The 23,493-nt window shown below is 42.0% G+C and overlaps 2 protein-coding genes across 9 annotated transcripts in view; one reads left to right on the top strand and one right to left on the bottom strand.

Moving 5' to 3' along the window:
• LOC147756129 (uncharacterized) overlaps window positions 1–18,710 on the bottom strand; it is a 39,877-nt gene extending 21,167 nt beyond the window's left edge. The window contains exons 1-5 of one of the 6 annotated variants that reach the window (XM_086988735.1): window positions 17,146–18,698; window positions 16,339–16,722; window positions 15,794–15,955; window positions 15,140–15,174; window positions 12,728–13,950 (exon numbers count right to left, since the gene is read on the bottom strand). In XM_086988735.1, coding sequence (XP_086844861.1) covers window positions 13,824–13,950; window positions 15,140–15,174; window positions 15,794–15,955; window positions 16,339–16,512 — 498 coding nt within the window. In that variant the 5' untranslated portion in view covers window positions 16,513–16,722; window positions 17,146–18,698 and the 3' untranslated portion in view covers window positions 12,728–13,823. Of the gene's footprint in view, window positions 1–12,727; window positions 13,951–15,139; window positions 15,361–15,793; window positions 15,956–16,338 lie in introns of those variants that run through there. The other 5 variants (XM_086988736.1, XR_015327469.1, XR_015327471.1 and 2 more) reach the window with 5 other exon arrangements.
• The window catches only part of LOC111249523 (uncharacterized), a 104,553-nt gene that overhangs the window by 10,750 nt on the left and 70,310 nt on the right, over window positions 1–23,493 (top strand). The gene's annotated exons all lie outside the window — the stretch shown is intronic.

The raw sequence follows: 23,493 nt of genomic DNA, 5'->3' as shown, positions 1-23,493 counted from the left end.
AAGGGGATTGCAGTGGCGAACAAGGCTCAGAAGGATAGGATTTAGGAGGATTGGAAAGAAATCGAAGAAGATGCCCCAAGTGGATTTGATTGCCTGTATGATCTCGAGCAGAATCATGCCACTCACGGCTGCTACGTCTGCTCCTGCTGACGTTTGCGCTACTCCAGAGAAGGCATCAATCGGCAATTTGTCCTGTTTCGTTTGTTCTGGCAAGCGTCTTCCCTTGCCCTTTTCCCCTCTAACTCCCCTGTATGGAATCGTGTCCGGTCACTCGCTGTTGAAAGCCATTTTCTCACGCTGTCATTCCTTAGCGTCTCGTCTGACTTTTATTCGGTTTGTCCTTCAATTTCACTCAGTCGCTGACTCTTGTCAATTAATCCTCCGCCAGAATCACTGCATTCCAGGCTCGTTTGTTGCCCACCTTCGCTCTCTCACTACCGCTCATGTTCCGATCGTTTTTCAGTCGAGTCTCTTTGATCCGCCAGCCTGCGAACCGATCTTCCCATCGTGGTTAGTCCTGGGTTCGGCGATCGGCATCACTACATGTCCACATAATCTACCAATGATGTTACCGCCCACAACGACGCCGGCGAGTTCAAAGACGACGTACCTAAGCCAGACAATGCAACAATGGAAGGGGATGCCACTGTGCATTATTGCAACTGATGACAATGGGGTACGACACGCAATGGCGGAGCAAACGAAGGGAAGATATTCCGTTATCGAAGCGACGAGTGATTGCATTAGACTAAAGTGGACAAACGGATCAGTGCTGGGCCAGACGAGGAAAAAAAGCAGGAAAGGCATGCCGAGTTAGAGAAGACTGTTAGAGAAAAGCTACAGAAGAGGTAATGAAAAATGGAAATGCCGCACTGTGCGGTCCAGTGTAATTCTAGCATGGAGGGTCGATTTTGAGGACTCCGAACTATCTATTGCGTAAACTCCTTCAAAGATCATCTTGATCGGAAGTCCTAAACACTAGCTCTGGTAGGTAGACTCACTAAAGCCGGGTGTGTAAATAGGGGAAACTCTTTCTACATTGATCGATTGTGCTGGGTTGAACAACAAAGAAAAACCGAACAGAATAGCGGCAGAAATACGAATGGAAGTGTTTCGTAAATTGGTAACCATTAAATAAACAATTTGAAGGATACTAATATACCTGTTGTGTCTGCATCATTATGGGAAGTCTATGACTATTGCAAAGCACTATAGCAGCGTATCATTGCTAATTTTCGACCAGGCAGCAGCTGGGCTACTTACTTCATCACCACTTTCTGATGTCGTATCTGGTTCCCTTCGCAGTTTTTGAAACAGATTTTTCTTAAAATATTCATTTAATCGATTCGTAGTGCTACGATAAAAAAGGCCCGTCGCAGTTTAGAACAGAGGCTTTTAACGAGATGGTAGAGCAATATGTCTGCTCGACTTTAGTAGCGGAAACGATGCTCTGATGCATTGGCACAGTTTCTGTATCGGCGATTCTCAACGTCTATTACTAACAAGGTCACAGAAATCTTCGGAGAAGAGGGAAAACTTTTCCGAATCATGAAGCTGATATTTTAGCATCAAATTTGATTTAAAAATAAGATAACTAAGCTACTGTGGAGCGTGTTAACACTGTCTTCATTTGGCCTTCAACAGCTACCACTGTCAGCTGTGGTCCGTTTGAAAAGTTCGTCGGAAAACGGCATCGGAAGAACCGCAGAGAAATTTTTATGCGCCTTTCTTGCGGAAAAAAGTGCCAGTATATCGTGCAGTATGTGCTTGTAATGCATAGCAGTGCACGACAGTCGTCGTATCACTACAGACGGCATGAGATTCTTGCAGCATCTATTGGTTTGACCCATCTTACGCATGTGACATGAGGTGAACAAACAAGGAGCCCATTTAATCGATTTTAGACGGTGTTAGCGAGAAAGAGAAGAATCTGTAAAGCAGATGTAACAAATCTGCTTCACAGATTTTTCTTATTTTACTTACTATGTAGATTGAACTAGTTGCAAAACACTGCCACGTAGAATAATGTTGCCTATACCAACGTACGTCCATATACGAACGTTCTTTCTCTTCTACAGTTAAAATATTGGTAAAAAGAAAGATGTATAGTAAACGATATGTTCAGACGGGAGCCATGTTTGGTGAACTTCGGTGTCCGTGAAAAGAAGCCATTCCCTTTACTGCACACACAGTCTCTCGGCAGAAGTACTACACGTAGTATATGGTTATAGAGAATGAGAAGAGTCGTATTTTTACCGGTTTCACTTTTCACTAGCGCGAAGACCATTCCCCATTTGAAAAAGAGCTTCTTGTATTTTTGTTGGATCGCGTATGTAGTTCGTACACGTTCCAGGTATGTTCGCTGATAGAATGCAGTCACTTTCTGAGTCATCTCTGCCAGCTCATAATCATAGCCGAAATAACCAGTGGGACCATCATTGCCAATCCACTAGTAAAAATCGTTACTGGACGGATACGCCTGAAAAGTTGGTAGCGACGATGCAGGTTCCCCAAGAGATTGTTTGCTGGTATTGTTAGACTCCTTTTTAGCAAATACATGTTTTTTTGTTTCGCGAGAGCGGAGCAACAAATCTCATCATCTCATGTAATGACAGCGGCCTCCCCCTGATAGCTGCCACCGCTGATTCTGCCACTTCTGGAAGGACGGAGCGAGTTGACATGTTAATGATTTTCATCTAAAAATCGATGTGATCCTCCACGGAACGCATCCGCGGCGACGCCACGGAAGGCCGATTGGAACAAATATCTATCAGCACTCGGTCATTTTTTTCTTCGCGCTTAACTCCTGAAGTCTCTTGTCTAACCTGCGTGGCAATACCAGTTATGCTGTGGTCCTTCGGAACGTCCGAGTCCTTTATCTGTCGAGCCAACTTGAGTAAAAATCCTTGCCGATTTCACTAGCCGCGTATAGTTACCGTTCTCGTTATCTCTCGCTTAGCCGTCCAAATGCAACCATCATTTCTGTCCAGAAAATGCCTCGCTCTCTAGCTTAGAAAGTAGATCGATGGTTAGCAACACCTTCATGGATAAATATGTCCATGTTACAGAAAATAGGCATAGCGAAACTTGCTCCGTTGGTTGGTTAGTTGGTTGGTTCATCTGTCGATACGGACGTCCTACATGAGCATGCCAAAAATATTAAATATGCACCATATCAGAAAATCTATCGGTGCTAAAACGGTACTGATGCAAATGGGATATTATAACCCATATGCAGTAACAAAAACAGTAAACAGCCGCGGCAAACCGGCGAGTAGAAATAAAACTCGGCGTATGTATATATAAGCAAGTCCTTGAAATCACCTGTTTCTAGATATAGTATCAAGAACTTAACCTCATTAGAAGTCTAACCGGAGTGGGTTTTTCTAAACTGGCCTGAGATTTCTTCCGCAGACCTATTGAACAACATGGCAAGTATCTACTGACCATTATCCTAGATAATGGTCACAAAAACTTGAGACCTAAGTTTTGACAAAATTTAGGTCTCATATTTTACTTCCTTTTTTTCTAATTATTAATATCCGGTAATGATTTTCATCAGCGCTAGAATTTAGATCAGCTAGCCAACCTGCCTGTCAGCAACGCACCTATGCGCATTTAAGATGAACGAAATCGTATAGTATTATATAGCAGTGTAATAGACTGACAAGGTAGTCCGAGTTGATTTATCAGATAGAGTCTTGGTGAATTTTTTTTCTGCTTTATGTTTGTTTTCAATTACGATACGCTCGTCTATGTACGGCGCATACAACGGCATGTTACAAAGACGCCTTGGCACGACGTGACTGCCAAACCAGAAAACTAGAATAACAATTAAAAGAAAAATAGACCGACATTTTTGCTTCAACATCAGTTCCTTCAGTAAGCGACTTTTTTTTAGCACAGCATCAGTACTGATGTTACATGGGGGTTATGGTATTTATTTCATTATATAGATTTGCTAAGTAGATCAACGCATTTACTTCGGGGTGCAGCAATCAGCGATCGATAAGGACATTGTGCGATCATCTTATTCATTTTCCGCTTTAATGTTTATTTGATGAACCGTCCCACGTAAACACATTTTCGCCGTAGTTTTGCAATCGTTTCGCTATCTTCACACTGCTACTCTACATTGCATAACGATGAGCAGGTGTCATTATTCGGTCGGATAGACGGGGGTTGATTTAGGGGAAATGGATACTGCACGTGATCGTTAATGAAATGCCCCAATGATAACACGAACAGCTGCATTCGTCGAAAGCCGCAGCGGCTGTAGTAACAGCACCTCCATTAAATAACAGATGACGTGCAGCTGGTGACATTGGACATTATTTTCGTTTTATTCGAGTTGCGTCGATCACAGACAGTAAAGATTTGAACTGGTTCGCAAGTGTACGGTGATCTGCTGGAGTTACATTCTGCCCAGCCCTCAGGCATTTCTTCTGGGGTATGCTCTGTTGTAGCTGCACTGACCACGAGAACATTGACGGCAACGGCGGAGGACCCCGGCAGGAATCGACGCAATAGCTCGCGACAGTGGCCTTTTAACCGGTTTAGTTTTGATTGGTCTGAGGCGGTAGTGTTATTAAACCGAAAATGCGGGAATGAGATTATGACGAGAGAAGGATGGCGTAAGCCCTTTTAAACGATCACTTTACATTTTGTTTTTCTCAATAATACACATTGAATTACTTTTCTCTCTTTAAACGTTCTATATATATCACTCGTAGATAGGACACCTCTGAAGTATTGCCACATATGAGCAGCGGATTGAAATTTGTTTCATGGTTGTTTTCCACCCTCTCCACCGTTGAGGACATCCCATCGTAACACGCCGTTGACAACTGTTTAATCCAGTGGGTAGAGTTTCTGGGTTGATTCGGCCACCGTTATCGCGACGATTGTCACCGACGAGATTTTAGACCATATTTCATGGGTCGAACTTAGCAGACACGCATTGCTTCTGCTGTTGCCGTTACGTAGATAGCAATATTTTGTAGTCGTATTGACTTGGAGTGGGCTGATTGCAGTGCTTGCACAAGTACTTGCATCACCATCACCGTCGTTTTCATTATCAGCGATTTCCACCGTATCTATCTACCAGCATCGCTCAAATGTGATCAAGAACCAAAGCAACGAACGAATCAAAGTGTCTCGAGCCGCTGGCAGCGTGGCGATGGCCGTACGCCCGCTCGACGCCCCCTCAAGCGATACCAGTACTGGATATGATGCAGCGGCTAGTCTATTGTCATCGCCACCGTAACTACAACGACACAAATCCAATACACTGGCATTGTCAAGACGATCTTCCCGTCCACTTAACTCAATAGGTGTTGATGGGGGATGGACGACGCAGCTCCGATTCTCGCCTTGATAGACATAGCGATACATCGTCGTCACATATAATAGAGTTCACAAGGCGGTGAAGATTGTTAGTTAAGCTGTTCGTAAATAACACGAGCTTATAGATAGCTCGATAGATCGATGTTTTCGTGCAACGTCCGCAGAAGAATCTCATTAAAAGGACTGGTTGCTAACAAGCCACCGTGATCAAAGTTTAACTGGATAACTTTCTTTATTTACGTAATTTAACTTTTTGTCATAAAGGAAATATTCAGTTGTGCGGCTGATGAGCTGAGTTTACTAGGTAGTTGTGTTCTTTAGGCATAGTAGAAAGACATTTTCAGGTTTTTTTTTAGTATACATGACACCTCATGCCAGTATTTGTTATATATCGTACGCATACGGATATCTAATGTTAGGTGGCTATCTTACCACTGTTTCATCTCTACCAGTGATTTAGAAAGCAACACATAAATTATAACGTGAACGAAATCTAATTCTGTCACAGTTTACGTGCGATAGGAGTTGAGCAGTGCGATCACTCGTTCGACAACGTTAAGAGGCCTGATAGTTCAAAAGAAAAGGACATATGGAACTCGGTTTAGAGGACGCGGAAGTCCGAGTTCACGTTGGAGTTTTCGCACTTTTTGCTCATACACCACAGGCGCTATAATGCTGCTTAACCAACGTTGATGATCATCACTACAAGCAGGACGGATACACTCTACCCCTATGCAAAATCATGATGTCACTATGTTTCCCCACTGAGAGTGCCCATTAATACGATCGTTGAATCAGAGCGTCGTTGCCAATAGTGCTGCCGTTGCCCACCTGTCTGCCAGGCCACTACTGCAACAGCGCATCGAACAGTGATTACGGACTTGGCCAATGTTGGGTTAGAGTCCCAGATAGCATTTTACAGATTCAAGCCAAGGTAGCACGGAGTTGATATCAGGGTCGAGACGTTGAACGACCTATTTCTAAGACACGCTGGTACTCCCAGTCGGCTGCACGATAGGAACGGCAACAATAGCCGGAACGTGTACTTAATGAAGTTGAAATCGCGCAAACATTTATTGGTGACCAATCGTGCAGACAGAAAAACAACGAAAACCGCTAGTAAAGTTGGAAGTATATTCGATTTTTCCATTACTTGCATCGCATAATATTTGTATCCTATACGTATCGCGGTACATAGAGTTGTACGTACCATCCACATCTAATATTTTCAAGCTAAATAATTATCGAGAAAATCTGTATAGATGTTTCCTTTCAAGTTTGGCAAGGTTTGATTTTGTTTAAAGCCAATGGTTCCCAATTTTGCGACGTTAGCTGGCATTTTATTAGTTCGCTTCTGCATTTGTGCGTATTTTGTGCCGCGCGAGGTCCAGAACACTTAGCACGCCGTTAAGTTGAACAGAGGAGGCTCGTTGATCATATACACTACTCGTCCACCTGGTCGGAGATTGACTACTGAAGGATGATGATATTGGGAGGGATTATATTTGAAATTATTAGGCTTATATGTTCATATGGCAGTGGGTCGATAGGCAGACCTACAGTTAGAAACAATTATTTCTAACTGTACAAAATTTCTACGAAGTTTATAGAGCAGCAATAATAACGATTCTAACCGTTGAAGTGAGATGTTGTTATTGATCAACTCGCTTATATATATATATATATATATCGAGAGAGAGAGAGAAAATGCGTCTGCAAATTGAGTATTTAAATGACGCGCTCTGCTGGCTATCCCATGAATATTGATCATGTAAGATTTCTGCTATATGGTGAATTGTATTATCGGATCACAACTTAATTAAATACGAAGCTAATGGTTGTTTGTTTACGATCCAATGTTACGCGTTGTTTACTTCTTTCAAGTGGACGGATTAACTGTGCAGACTATCTAGCTAGAGAGAATTTATTTTGCACTCATTCCCTTTCTGAAATACCTTATTCTTTAAGCAGCATTAACTCAGCAATACATTGGCTGAACTACCGATCCAAGTACACTGGCAACATTGCCAACTATACAAGCTTTTATCAAGAAATACCCAGTCAGATATGGAACCATCATTTACAAATGCCGTTACAAAGTGAGAACTCGAATTAACAGTGTTGTGTTCACCTGTGGGGATCGCTTATCAACGATACGAGTTTCAGGTTTAGGTAACGCTGACGCTTGCAGGTAAAAAGTTCGATAAACGAAAAAACAACATACGACTAACTACAGCTGGCCATATAATAATATGTTAACTAATAGATAAATGCAAATTCTCCTCATCACATACCCGTTCTATTGCGCGTATAGATAGATAGATAGATAGATGCACCTCTATCCCTTTTCAGCGGATTAAGTCTCAGTCGTCCAGCGATTTTCGTTACGGCACGAATAGTACTGAGATACTACTTGCCCTTGTTCTTGTTATTGTTTTACCTGTTAATGTGAGCATCACGCAGAAGTGCCGTTCTGTATTATGGCTTGCCTCGGGTAAACCCGCCCTATAGCCACCTTCGTATAGTGCAGCGCACGACAAGATGAAGGAAACTTACTGAGTTTTGTCGCCGTATTAAACTAATCGTATCCCTGCAACGTTAGATCTATTCGTCTACTGCCCCCTTCAGTTATCTACAACGAGATCTAGTTTGTTGTACATTAACAATATTGTCGTCGCTAGAGAGACGTTTTGCACGGTGTATTCTGTGCGTCTACGTATCGCTGCTTGAGCGTCATTTTGTAGAACGCTGAAGTTACGCTCAACATTAACTTCAATAGAGGAAAATGCTATTTGGTTAAAAAAAGAACTGGGGACAAGAGAGAGAATAGGCGTCTACTAGAATTGTTATCTAGTTCTTTGTCCAACTAATGCTGAGCGTTGCATTGTGTTATGGTGGTGGCAGCATATTAATGTCGTATAATTGTTGAGCGCCCATCTGAGCGAAGCTGACTCTTGTGTGTTTCATTTTCCAGTGAAAGGATCTAATTATTCGATCGAAGGCAAATATTGTTCGCCTGTACAGACATTTCCTTGAGATGATTGCCCATGACATTTCAGGCATTTAGAGTATTAGATAGCCTCAAGGCTAGAAAAGGATCTTATTTGGGCCTGAGATATAAATCGGTCGTGCGTACTAGGTCTCCTCTACCATATACTAGCAGACACTGATAGCAAAACGTTGTGTAAGCTTTCGTCTAAGCGGCCCGTTTGAGCGCCCAGCTTTATAGGCTTATATTGTGTGGAGCTTTAACAAGCAGAACGAGCCCAGATAATATACGGATGCGTGAGGCGCCTGAGTACGGTACGAAATTTTCGCATAGGCAGTGACGCTATTGGATAACCCGATGCTGAAAGGTGGCAATTTCCTTCGACAATGTTTGCCTATAGGGCGAGACACGCATTCCGCATAAATACATTTTACTGTTCGTTCAAGGAGTCCTTAAGATATCGAAAGTCCTAGATTTGTCTATTACTACATATACTGGCTAGAGTCACAATAGCTTTCAGTAAAGTAAATGGCAGAGGAAATGACAGTAGCCGACTCTATTTTGTTATACCCATATATACATACGGTGTGGGACGCCTTCGGCGATCTGCTTGTCCATGTTCACAGGAAAATCAGTTCCTTTCCAAACAAAAACCTATCACAGAGAAAAACAGTACGTCATTTTTCCAATTCGAACGAAAAATCTCTTGCTATCTAATCTAATAAAATAAATAAAACATTAATAAATGTTTTCGTTACCCCAGTAATCCACACCAAGATTATAGACTTGTTTTTTGCCGAAAATTGACGGTCTACGTTATTGCTAATTTTTATATGGCTCCTAAAAGACTTTGATGAGGCAAACCGGAATATTCTTAGATTTTGAGAACTCGACAGGTTACCTGTATGGCTCAAAATGCCGTTGTCGAAACGAACAGAAGCTAACGACCGTTTTAGTGAGAAGAGTATCACTCATCAAAGGACTCGTTCCAAAAGAGTTCCAACGGTAGATTTTTTTCGTACCTGTCTGTAACAGTTTGAAGTTGTTGCATTTCTCGGAACTTCTGATTTGCTACCAGCCCGAAATTTTCTTGCATGCAGACTATATGGATGATAGTTTTACGACTTTAGGCCTACAAGCATCGTTTGACTACCGGTTACTATCGAAATCTTATTAAAGAAAGACTATTTTGAAAATGGGTAGTCAATAATAGCCACACATATATGTATATATATATGAGACGCACCCATACATAATCAAATATCGCATCTAAATCTAAAACTATTCGCTAACATCAACAACGAACTCATGAGTAAACCTCCTAAAAACGGCGACAACTATAATAATCTGGAACGTACTCGTGGTTTGGTCAACGGAAGCGTCTTTGTACGACTATCAGCAGCGGCTACGAGACTCTAGATGTATTACGGGATTGCGCCAGATAATGAGCCCCCCTAGGGATCACGTTTGTCGATCCAATGACTAACATCACGCATCGAGACCTGTTAGCGTTATCAAACATGGCGGTAAGGTAGTCTAAATCGTGTGATGAGGCTGTGTCCACACCCTACCTAGGCTAAAAGCACATATGGGAATTACACAGCTACTGGATATGTGTACGTAGGTTCGAGTGGCCCCCCATACGACACGAGGGTGACAGGCCAGTTAGTCCAAGCGCTCCAACGACGTCACGCCTCATGTTGAGTTACGCATACAGAGTTAAATGGGCAATTCACCATAATATGGGGATGTTGGATCACGGTTCGATGCTTTCAACCCAGCACTGACATGCTTACAGCACAGAGAAAGTTCGAGGATGGAAGTATAGAAAAAACAAAATAATATCCACCCGAGCAATGGATGTATAGGACTGGCTACACCACTTTAGCCGTAGACTCGTGCTGGTTAGGTCTAGGTGCGTTTGCTGAGAGACCGTTGCAGTTCTCCTTTATCACTCTAGTGCCCGTGCTTTCCTTATCGGATGCTGTTAGGTCTGACCGATACGAGAACACTCTTTTCCTTGAATAGTAGCGTTACGGCCATACTTAATGTGTACGCAGTATATTAGGGTGGTTTTATATATTACTGAGGGATGGAACTTATTGATTTAGGGTGTCCAAGTAGAACGAATTACCAGCAAATAACCGGTAAACACACGCTTATGCTTCGAGGCGGTGCTATACGCAGATATAGCACGGTAAAACAAAGTTATAAAGCTCTTGTCTACAAACGTAATTTTTAAAAAGTAAAAATACAGTCATTTGCGAATTAAGTGCAAGCACAAGACCGGACATGGCACAAGAAGTCCATTGTATGATAAAACTTGGGACCACACCGCCTGTTAAAACCTAACTGCAATAACAGTTAAAAAACTATATCTATATATATATAAGTCTGACTAAAATATCGTTTATGAGTTGACATTTCAATAAGATCACCTTATTGTTGACCCGCGCTGTCCTGTACTAGGTCCTAGTGATTTACGATGAAAGGGGCTTCTTTCCCTTCGACTACTGTATATATGCATTTGTTTGTATAACATAATTAATAGGATCGCAGTAATTATCGACCCGTGGAAGCGTTACCCTTGACAGGTGGAACGAGGCTTTTTTCATTACAAGGAAAAAAGTGTGCAAAGAAATACAGCGATTGAACTTGATGCTCTATAAACTCATCGCTAACGTCGCCAATGGAAATGAAACGAGATTCATTACGTTTGTAGTCGGAAAGCGTGCGCGAACCCATTGTGGCTTCGTCCCGTTTGTACGGAGGTTACTCTTATCGACTCGTGGTCACTGATGTTTTTGAAACTTCTATAGTGCGAGACCGTTAGTGCATAATACAACAAAAAAAAAAAGCTCATCCAACTGCTTGGTTAAGAGCAACGAGCAAAACTATCTTCTATGCTTTGGTGCAATATGCAATACGGAATCGCGCCTGCTCGGACAATAGGACGGTACCGGAAGTTACTGCGCAGGCATCTCAAGCTAATCCAAGGTGCCAGATCAATAAGGCAGGTAATCATGACGAAAATATCTATGACTCTATAATCTCTGTAACCCTATTGGCAAATTATGATCCGAAATATGAATGAAGCTGGTCGATCATTAATTGACAAATGCGAAATTTGATAACCAACAGATAAGTGGAAGTTTACTTTACGCTGATCCAATAGTACGCTATTCAAACTGACCCTACAAAAGTGTCACTCAGGGAAAGGGAAAGTGGCTTTTGAGAAAGAGGGTCTCTGAAGCTATAGATACAACACAGCTACGGAACGGAAATGTGCGAGAAAAAGCAATCAAGCAACAGGGAATACTAAATGACCAGTCGGCTTTATGTATCATGCTTCGGCAGAGTAATATAGACGGTTCAACAGGAAACAGCTAGTATTAACTTTGTCAGTACCAGGTAGCTCTCGCGGGCGCTTTCAAATCAGAAGAAAAAAGAGGCATAAAGGAAAGAGCTAGTCCCTATAAAGGCATATAATCGTCAGTTGGCTGAAATTGCATCGGTTCACCCAATGAGCTAAAGATGCACGTATTAGAAACTCTGGATTGCGATGCTTATGGAGCACAGCGATCAAGATCTGGGGAAGTTACCCGCTAACACACTGCCAGATCGTTGTCTCGCGCTTGGCGAAGTAAAAGAGTCGTGGCTGTAAGCATCTTTACCAGCTACCTGACAGTCTTTAGTAAGCCATAGCAATCTTTTATATAGCAGTTATCTATTTTTAAACACATATAGCTTACGGCTAAACACGCATCCCGTTTTTCGGCCGAATGGGTGACATTGCACCGTCAGCTGCCCAGCGCCTTAAGTTTATCCTATTTATGATCTTACATTCGTAACACGTATGGTTATATTGTAGTCCTGTACCATGGTATCCATTAACAACTATGTCTTCCTAAAACCAATTCAAGAAATAAAAGGTTCAAGTCAACGGTGACTAAATAAATGTGCCTGACTGTCATAATTTATCCTTTAATTATAATTTACGACATTATCTGCCTTATGAGATTCGGTTCTCGATAAAAAAAATAAAGATGAGAGTAATAAAAGGGCGAAAACGTGGACCCTTATCGTCGATGTACCGATTTCCGGTACGGCCATCCTAGCTAGTAATCACTGAAATCAGCGATCTAATTGCCATCAAGACAATAATCAAAGACATAAAACTCATAAGAAACATTCGAATACGATGACTTAATTACGGAGCGGTGCGAGTGCATCTAGACGCGTTCACTGGATGAAGAAATCTTTTTCGTTGATCTATTTCTAGGTGGACAATTCTCATTTTGGCAAGCGGAATCGAAAAGACAAAAAATAAAATGTTCAATTCATATACATGCGTGCGTACACACAGGTCTATTATATAAACGATAACATAAAGCAACTACTGCATATAAGCACTTTATTAATACTGTGCAACAAACTTTTATTTGTGATAAGAAATGCAGAAAATTTGTCGCGTGCTAGATTAGTATACGAAAACTTCAGCCACCAGAAAAACCTGGGTGACTGACTGAAGTGGTAGAAGCACAACATGTAGATACATCGGCAACCGCGTCATTCGTAAGAAGGCATCTTCTACTTACGTTTTTTTTGTCCATTTGAAAAAGTCCTAAAAGCTTTTGAGGAATTCGACGGCAACTTGGGACCCTACCTGCCTTTTCCATAATTTAGGTTCTGACCGCCGCTTCCCCAAAAGATTATAGATAGCTCCCCGTTCTTCTGCCGTACGCTTAACGATGGAAGGCCTCGCCCATCTGCATCAACAAAAAGAAAGAACTTGGCGTTCTTCAGCTTAGGCCAGCTGAACATAATGGTGTAGTTCACTTTCAGGCGGATGTGTCTCGGGCATTCACATTGGCCTCTTCCAACATTTCCCGGCTCTAGGCTTCGTTCGACGATAGGCAAACTCTTTTCTCACTTCTTGATACCAGCAGTGGCACGGGTGCGCTCTCCATTACTTTTATCTCTCAACGGTCTTGTCCACTTTCGAGTTTTCGCAGAGAAAAGACGCGTTGGTTTATCGTTCGTAGTTTGGTTTTTCGTCTCTGCGTGGGTTCCACCTTCGTTCCAAAGCGTCTTCGTTCTATCCTCAGGCATTACTTCGGCCTGGAGATCTCAAAGCAATCACGCCTTTTTCCAGCGACTTTCTGCCTGTGAACTGCTGCTTCGTCGCTCTATTTGGGTGCCGCTCAAGTGTGCGGTATCGCACATTTTATCTTCTATAAGGAAACGGCGGAGAAGGGGCGATGGCCTTCAAATGCAGGCTTAAAGCATATTGCGTCACGTTTTCTGGCACCTTCATTTTCTTATCCATCCTCCATTCGCTTTGCAGGGCCATTTTTCATCGCATCCTTCTCCTGCTGGTCGTCCGCCAGAAGGAAGATAGAAAGAAGGACACATATAGGCCCGCCCTTAGCACCGCAACGTGCAGGCCATAGCCCTCAGAGACTTCTGTGCTGATCGTCATTACTTACTAGCCGAGCAACCGCATGTCTTGGCAAGACAGGGCAGAGCTGAAGTCTGACAAGTTGAGAAGGACAAAATCCGGAATGTTGGAAGTGAACCAGACAGGAACAAATTGCGGAGAACACGACCATAAGCTGAAAAAGCAAAGTAAATGGAAGATCAGCCGCCGCACTTTTTACGGTGCGGGAATCATTGCGTAATTGCGAAAAGTAGTAAGTATAACTTCGGTAGCTAGTATCACTAGGAGAAACGTGTCGAGACAGCCGGCTAGTCTGGGTTGTATGCAATATTTAACCAGGCCGTTCAACGGACCCACTAGATTAAGATATGAATATATTTTTCATTCACCTTTTGTGGGCCGTTAACAACTGTTATTGGCTCTATGTTAATTCAAAGTGGTAGACATTGATGAGAAAACACACGCTGAACATATCTGTATGCAGAAACAAACCGGTGCTCCCGCTTAAAATATATGCAATCGTCTAGCCGTAGCCGAGAAGAACGTAGTCGTTTCGGTTTAGCTATAGATGTAGCAGCCCATCGTATTTGTCTGTCAATACCTCAAACATGGCTGCAATCTATATACGGGATAAGTGCTTTCCCCTTTTTGAAAGGTTGATACCTTTCGTCGCCAGCTAGGCCACTGCATAAATAATCTGTGTCCTAGGTGCAATCGCAGTGCTCTGCTCGCTACTGCTTTACGCCTGGTATATCATATATTTTCTCATGTTGCTACTACAGAACGTTATAGAACGATGCTTCTGCTAGTGCATCTCGTACGTGTCGTGTATGTACGCCTAATATCCTGGTACACACAGAATGACAGAAAATATACATTTATATAATAGGTGTATAATTAGAAAGTACACATGCGTATGACTGGAGGATACATGACACATTATGAAGAGAATGTTTGCTATAAATACCTTCGAATCAGTTCGGTACGCGACACAACTTTTTGTCAGCAAGAATAGAGACAAAATGTACAAAAAGTGCGCGTTATACTGGATCGCCGTAAATCTCGATTTTTTTCTTGTTGAAAGATGGCGTGTATTGTAGACGAAAGCTAACCGCAATGTCCCAACATGTTCTAGATACCTGCTAATTGATAGACTCTCTAACTATTATCGATTTGTTTTGTAATAATTACGACGCATAAACTTATCACTTAGACAACACACTTAAATATTATAAAGTACATATAAATATGTCCTATAATATTCCTATGGTTGCACGGAGTACTAGCATTTGGTACCTAATTCCTGCCTCACGAGCGGCTCTGTGGCAGCCTCAGCTAAATACAGGCAGATCAAGATGACTCACCGCCAATCCGTCATCTGGATTCGTTCACAGGACCACTGGAAGCCATGTGTAAGAGCAACGTAATTCATCATAAAATGTTTGCTTTTGTTAACATGATTTTGTAGATATTAGCTATGTCGTTGATACTGACGGCGTTTGTTATTAGCGTAATCGCTTGACCGTGGAGCAGATCTGATCCTGCGGCATGTCTGAGTTTGCTGTTCGGGAACAAAATGCATGCTCTGTCAAATGGATAAAATATGAAAAAATCATGCGCCCATCAATTAAATAGATCGACTCCATCTTGTCACCGCTTAGAGAATCAGTGGACCCAAGAGAGGTTTCAAAGCGGCCACATATCATCAACACGCAATTACTAATGAGTTCAATTTGTTGGCATGCTGTATAAATGAAAGTTATTGTTGCTTCGTGTACACATCCTATAGTTTTATCTATGTCGTGCATACCAAAGGTCAAGGCGTGCATAAGCTAGTTGCCAGTTTTATTTTACTTATATATAAATAGCATATGATAAGTAATATCAAAACCGAATGGTGTACAGATGTTTCTGCAAACTCTTAGTTCCTAGTGGGTTAGGCAAATAAACACCAGCCTCGTGCACTCACTTTGCCAGGGTATTATATACTGCAAAATAAGAGAAAAGCTTTTCCTTACCCAAAACCACCCAAGGATGCCAATCCTATAAGCAAATCCGCGAAAGCGCCGCGCTTCGGATGACCTGTATTGAGGCGGTGGCAGCAGTGACAGCAAATGTCGCTCTCTGCCCTTTGTACTATCAGCAACTTCAGTGAAGCATCTACCAACCGGCAACGCTGACTGAATGAACAATTATGATGAGACTACATTATGATCAACATATACTGTTTCGTCGAAGTTCCTACGCCCAGACAGTTCGTACGCCAGTACCCAGAATCTACTGCATCACGCTAGGTTTGGTTTGACGCTTGGTGTGGCCTGGCAATTTTGCATTTTATCTGCACCCCTCACCCCCCCCGACGCTTAGCTTCATGACAATAAGAAACAATAACAAAAAGTTGTAGACAAAAAAAAGAATTGAACACGCATATGCTGCACGCATACAAACAAAATCATGCATTATTCACGCGACAATTGCCGGCCCGCTTTCAATAAACAGATTCACCATTTTTTTACTCAAACTACATAGAGGAGAGAAAATAAGCGATTTACGCTATACTCACCCGCGAGTGATCCTTAGCGCTCACTTGAACGAGTGGGGGGTACGAATAACAGGAGCTGCGTCGTCCTGCCTCTGCGTATCCTACCCTATCCCTACGTACGACCCGAGTAGACAGGCGTTCATACAATATTTGGGCCGGGTTTGCAAGTGTTGTCATGCGGGGTAGTCTTACCATGTTACGTTCTTATGTTGTCGTTGAATACAGTTGCGTGAAAATGTTGCTTTCGATGGCCGAAACGGCGGCGATGGCAGCGAGTTTTTCTTCTTCTCATCCTTTATATCTTTTCATTGTATCGGGGAGCTGGGTGCACGCACGAATGAATGGACTACAATTTCGATATGGACCATTGAATATGGTGCCCCGCCAATAATGAGACACGAAAAGCTGCGAATGTACGAGGCAAGTCATGAGGATTAAGCGATTGTTTATGACGATCAGATAGAATGCCGCCAAAAATTACTTGTAGCGCAGGCTAGAAGTTTGAGAGGCGCTAACAATTAGATAGCGTGTGTATGCTGTTACTGCCGAACACAGAAAGGGAAACTGTTACGGTCTAGGCTATTTAACAAAAACATTGATTAAACCATGTTTGATCGGTATTTGGCCGGAATCAAATAGAAATGGGAATGGGTTAGGCGGGATAGTAATCCGATGTTTTATTAGCAGTTTCAACGACTATTCATCACAGTCTTTCGCCTAAACATAGGCTTGGACCGGTGTGGGGTTCCAAAAACGTTTTAGCGAGCGCCGAACACTTAAACAAATTTCCTTAGTTAACTTAATTCAGAACATTTTTTTTTCACTCACTTAAAAACTTCACACACTTTTATAGCAGCGATGACTTATTCTTTACGGACGTATAGTAATATATATTAACAAACACAGACTGGGATTGAATCATCAAAAAACAGCAGAACAATGAACAACAATAGGCCAATAACGAAAGAATCGCTATCGTCTGCTACGAAAGGTCGTTTATTCAAACAGCATTTGTTTAGATATTTACCATTATTTTATCTGTTTATTCTATCATTGATCCAGGCGACTTTCATCCGCTCGACACTGTAGCCTATTGCAATAGTTGCTCCTTTGTAGTTCCACGGACGATGCTAAATCCAGTGGTGGTCGCTTAGAGTGCCATGTGCGTGCGCAATAGTCCTGCAATGGCAATGCAAGTAGGACATCCTATGGCATTAACGATTGCTACCTGCGCGGCCTGAAAAGCCCTTGGTACAATGGCAGCGGAAACCTCTTTGCGTACAATCGACTTGTTTGTGGCGACCAGTGAGTATTCCTTTGCCGTCGCCGTCGTTGCCGACGCTGGTAGCGGAAAGCAAACCGAGTGTTTACCAAAGAGCAAGAACGATTGGCTACATCTTGAGTCGCGTTCTTTAGCGCCAGCGAAAGCATAATAATAATGATAATAATAAATGCCAGTTCGACTGCGAAATACCGTCGTAATTTAATGAACATAAGTAATTGCATAACAGGTGATGTGGACAAGCTGTTCATCATTGGGTCGTATCGTTTCGTGACGACACGGCTGTAGTTCGCGTCTGGACTGGCGCTCGTGTCGTCTTAGCGACACATTATTACGTTCTGCATTACCGAAGGGTTTGTAATGATAGTCACCGTATGGACAGTTTCACTGTGATTCTGGTTTGGAAGCACTGCACGGACGATTTGCGCTAGTTGTTATCGCATCGCAACCTCACAAGCGGCAACTACGAATAAAAGGGGGCAATTAACAGGCGTTGTGGTCTAAGTGGCAGGAGGCTAGATGTGGGTGTCTATAAAGCATGACGGTCCTTATGGATGATCCTATCGGAGGTCAGATTAGCAAGGGATGTTTAAGTGACACAATTGGGCAACAGTGCCAATAGCGATATACAAGCCTAGTATTAAGCCGATTGCATTAGATTGCCAAAGCCAGTGCAGATCGTCTCACCGTATTTTCTTAGTTATTAGCTAGAGAATACGATATAATAATACCTAATTACACTCGGCATTTGTGTCTTTTTTTTGCTAGTACCTCCAACGTAAACAAAGTTCATGCCGCAGATGGCAAAACAAATAGTAACAGTTAATCTATGGATCGTGTATGGGCAGTGGCAGAATCAAGGCACACATAATCTTAGCAAGCGTTTAAGATGTTTAACAGCAAGAGTTTTCTGTATGCGTGACCCCAAGATCAGTTAGCACATCGTTATATTTCGTACCAAACGTACACGTTATTCATATATATTCTAGAAGACCGAATATACGTATGTGAACACGTACGGCGTATGAAGAATATGCCCTTCGGCGTCCATGTTTCTATCGTCACCATCGCGTGATATGTAACGTTATTTCCGCAGTGGTATTTGTAATACACCTACATGCGATGCTATTAGCCGGCATCGAAATAAATCACTGGTGGCTAAGAAGAAATCAGGGGAATGAGCGTCATGTCAACTACCTAAAAATAAGGATTGAGACAAGGCTTGGCTCCTTTTGCCTGGCCAGGTGTTCATACAAGGATTTTGGTTAACTGTACCGTTAATGTGACACACATACGCATAAATACAAACATAGACTTAAACATAAATGTACAACTATTATAAACTTCTTCTGATATGCGGGCGCGTACAATTATTAGGAATGATACGTGCAGACCTACACGCTGCTCAAAAGCATACTTTGCGCGGGCAATTTCAAATATCAACAAGGAAGAAATTATCATTGCTTTTCAAAGGACGTATCTGCTTGACCGCGTTCTTTTAAATCGACATACAATCTATCAGATATATTTTTTGGCCGAGATAAGCGTTACATGGTCCGCCGTATTAACCCACAGAGTTTTTCTGACCTGGCTTATTTGTAGAATACTTCGACTGGCGACAGCTGCGCTACTGTCGCAACTATCGGCGGCCCGTGTGGCTATCGCCGGCAACTATCTGGTTGTTAAGCCTAAGTGATTATGACGAAATGTGACATGGGTAATACTGTGCAGTTTCTCGGTATTTAACAATAGCCAAATTTGTCTCAATTGTTTTACGACAACAGAAAAAGGCTGACAAAGCAGAAGGATACGACAACAATCTTAACACGGGCTTAATAGTTGGCACATGACTGTCAATTAACATAACGATGAAGCCGTAGTCGACCAAAAGAAATTTGACAATCACTTTACACTCCAGAAAAATAATAAAAACTGCAACTTACTGAGTGAGTGAGTGAGTGAGTCAATCAGAGGCGTTTTATTGGGAACTAAAGAGGCCACCACAGGAACTACAACGAATAGAAATTGATTTGTCGCGGAGGAAAGGATTAGATTTGATAACCTCATAGAGCGATCTCGTGCATCCGCAGTTTAAATGTTACGGCGGAAAATGAACGATCAGTCGTTGATTCACCTCCCTTCACGACGATGGCAGGTTTAGCTCAACTTGGCCATTACGACAAGCAAATATGCTGCATATGGCATATGCGACACAGACACATGATGGCGCTAAACGCATAGCAGTTCAGGCAGAATTGACCTTTTTTCGGCCTAATGTCGAGCGCACATATGGTAGCAGTAGCCAGCAAACTCATGGCTAGGTAAATATCGACAAGGCGTTGCCAGCGTATTACAAATTAGGTGCTAAAAATCTTCTGTCTATTACAATTGTGACCGGTGCTAGGATGAAGGGATCTCAAAGGTTGTAACAGCTGAGTAACAGAGCAGTGTATGAACACCTGTTGTGTCCATTTGTAGGGAAGGTAGCGAATCGTCTGAAGCGGTGAGGAGGATGATGTCGATAGATTCAAGCTATTGCAGTGTATTAAAATATACCATATCGTCATAATAGGACGCCGACAATATTTCCAACCTTACACAGGATATCCGAACAGCTTCATTGAGGATTAATAAAACATGCAGTTTCGCCCCGCAACTTCGGATGCAGTTTAACATCGCTGATTCTAAGAAATCTCAGTTCATCGAAGTACCGAAATATTCACCGAAGAAAATTCAACGGAACGTTTCGTTCTATCATTCTAGTTATTATTATTATTACGAACGACTCGATAGCGAGTTGTGCACTGCGTGTCATTTCGAGCCACGTAACTGGTCGAAGATATATATCTGCATTCCGCCAGGAAGCACAAAGAATACGGAAAACATACGTTTCGATGTGTTCGAAATGTTCTAGCTCCGCTACCCAGCTACACGCCATTTTTACTTGAGTGTCTGTGAATATCTTATGAGACTTTAAAATGGTTCCGTCATGTTTTGCATTCTGTTTGCAATTGTTTATAACACGAAGAGGCATACATGCATGATATTTAGGGTATGATAATACTGGATTATAGTTCAGAAACGTAGAACGCTCAAATACATTATTAACGCTTGCTTAACGAGATGCCGGTCTGCGTTACACGAAAAACACCCAAAGGCACACAATCAAAAACAGTGACTGCCGCAGTCTGTATCGCCCCTTAACGATAGACCCACATTCGCGAATCAATACGACTGCCAAAGGCTTTCTCCTTTTGGTTCTTCATATAGGTTTGGATCTTCAATGCACCTGAGCGAAAACTACCGTGTTTTTGAAAATTTCAAGATCTTTATACGGTTAATACATCGTAGATATATATATATATATTATGTAACTTGTCGCGCAGTCGTATGTTCAAAGCAAGAAGACCTTCGCTTAATATGATACATCATATCAAATAGTGTTAGAATACACTCAGTCCCATCTATTACAATGAAAGGAACAAGACAAATTGTACTCCTTGTATCCGACATTTAGTATATTTAAATACAGATCCTTGCGACAAAACACTTTGCCGAGCAACTAATATAATATATTGTAGTAGAATTACACACCATCAGTTAGCAAGCTAGCATTCCCTTTCATAGCAAATTAGACGGGAAATATGCTCTTGGATCCTTGTATATGCATACTAATTATAGAGTGTACGTGCATGTGAAGCGTGATTTTGCAGTACAATACCGTTTCCCACTGGTACAATGGCTCCGTCAGATCTATGGCCGCCGTGTCCATTTCCCTTTAACCTTTGAATCATAAGGACATCTTGAATGCGTGTTTCGTATCAATATTTTTTTCTATTTTCAATATGGCTAAATAACCGCAGAAGATATGAAGAAGCTAGCTATTAATTCAGCATGATGCTTTTCTGTGTCGGCTTTTTGTTTGTGCATGAGTAATGGGCGTTTTTCAACCGTCTTCCTTTTTTAAATAGGTCCTTTGGCCTTGGGCAAATGTCACATGTCATTTGCAAACCCACTTGTTGCTCTAGAGACAACTTTTTTCTCTTTTGTTTCGACAACAAAATTCTATGTTAAGCTGAGACTTCAAAGATGATGAGTCTGATGCCAGAAGTCCAGCACTTTGTCGTATGTGGATGCCGAAGTACTGGATGATTTCAGCTGCTCTCCGACTTCGGACGGATAACGAAATCTACTCGCGTCTTAAGGCCATTTTTTCCCACACAACGAAAATATACCTAATTAACATTGTGCGGATCTGACCTACCAGTTAACCCGGACAACAGTCTTGCAGGACAAAAGCCTTTTCCAGCAGTATATAACACCATTGATTATTAGCAAAAGAAAAATATTGAACACGAAAACCCGCCAGCACATGACTTATGCACCAAGCTAATTATTACGGAAAGCCGAGAGGACACGGCTTTTTCTCTTTCCCTCTTTAGGTCTTCTTGTGCAATGTCTTCTAACACGGGCGTAATCTGTCTGTACTAGTGGTAAGCGTCCACTCTGAGCGTTTCGAATAATCTGCTTTATTGTCGTTGTTGTTACTCGTAAGCACAATCTTACGAAACCAGCGACAGACAAGAAGTTATCGCCAAAGTCAAGCCTAGACGTCGCTGAAAAGGGTGGCCATCGATGCTAACAACGGCGTAGACAAACTCTTCGGTCAGCTGAACGACAGAAAGGACCCGCAAGGCCATTCCAAATTCAGCCAAAGCTGGGTGAAACGATCTGTGTCAGCGGCGAAGAAGTCGGCGCTTTCTGCAACGGAATTCTTCCGTGTCACTTCGCGTGAATACGGCATTCGAAGCGCGTGAAGTAGTTGGAAGGACCAACAATGCAGTTGATCGAGTACTCCTCTCTTGGAGAGAACTTATTTGGCAATGGCGTACGAACGACTCGATTTGATGCACTTGAATGCCAACCCAACCCAACCCAACTCACAGCAAACCAGGAAATAATGACTGGAATCATAAAAATAATGCTGCATACAGTACGAATGATCTCAATTGTACAGTTGTCATATAGAAATTGAAAAAAGACCCGTTTCACATAATGCATTGTGTAGCACGAATCAAAGACATAATGCCTTCGTCAGTTTTTACTGTAATAGTGTCTCGACAATAAGCCAAGGTAGTACTTTTTTTTACCGCGCCCAATTAAAACTTCCCATCATCAGCTACCCGGGAAAAGGGCTCTATCGCTCAGTCGGTTAATAAACTAAATCACGATACAATAAAAATAGGTAAATATTAGTTACTTCATAACCGCGAAAAATTATTATATATCTTGCATTGTACTCATATCAAATAAGCCGTGTTATCTGAATGCTTGATAGGTCGCCCCGGTCTGAATCACTCGATTACCCACAATCGACCCACAAACATGTACTGCCTAAACGACAATAATTATCGTATTGAAAACTATAATGAAACCTACTTTTTTGAATGCTTCCGATATCCCGTCTGGGTCCTAACCCGTCATTGATCCATCTCACGTTGCCACTGGGCAGCACGGGATGATTAATAACCGTTGTTTATTTTACAGTTACTTGTCATGGTTCTCTATCTGCGGTAGAACGTGTATGAAAATAACCAGAATGATCGCGTTCTGCAGATTCAGAAAAGTCAAAATTGGAGTTATTCATTACTGGAGACCGCCATTATCATTATGAAATTCAAACGATACTAGTTACGTTTCAAAGGCAAATTTAGTTAAATTCAGTTGCAAGGTTGCATTACTACTTATTATATTATAGTATTATTATAAAAGTGGTAACTTAATGATCCAATTTAGGCCTAATTACTTAATTGTAAAATTGTTTCTAGTAAATCTTACTTATCAAGTAAATTTCTGCGATACTGACGAGCTCAATATCATTACTTCACGCGCTG

Source organism: Varroa destructor, unplaced genomic scaffold (assembly GCF_002443255.2).
Source record: "Varroa destructor unplaced genomic scaffold, Vdes_3.0 BEIS01000004.1, whole genome shotgun sequence".
Taxonomy (NCBI): Eukaryota; Metazoa; Arthropoda; class Arachnida; order Mesostigmata; family Varroidae; genus Varroa; species Varroa destructor.
This window is presented reverse-complemented; position numbering and strand designations above follow the sequence as displayed.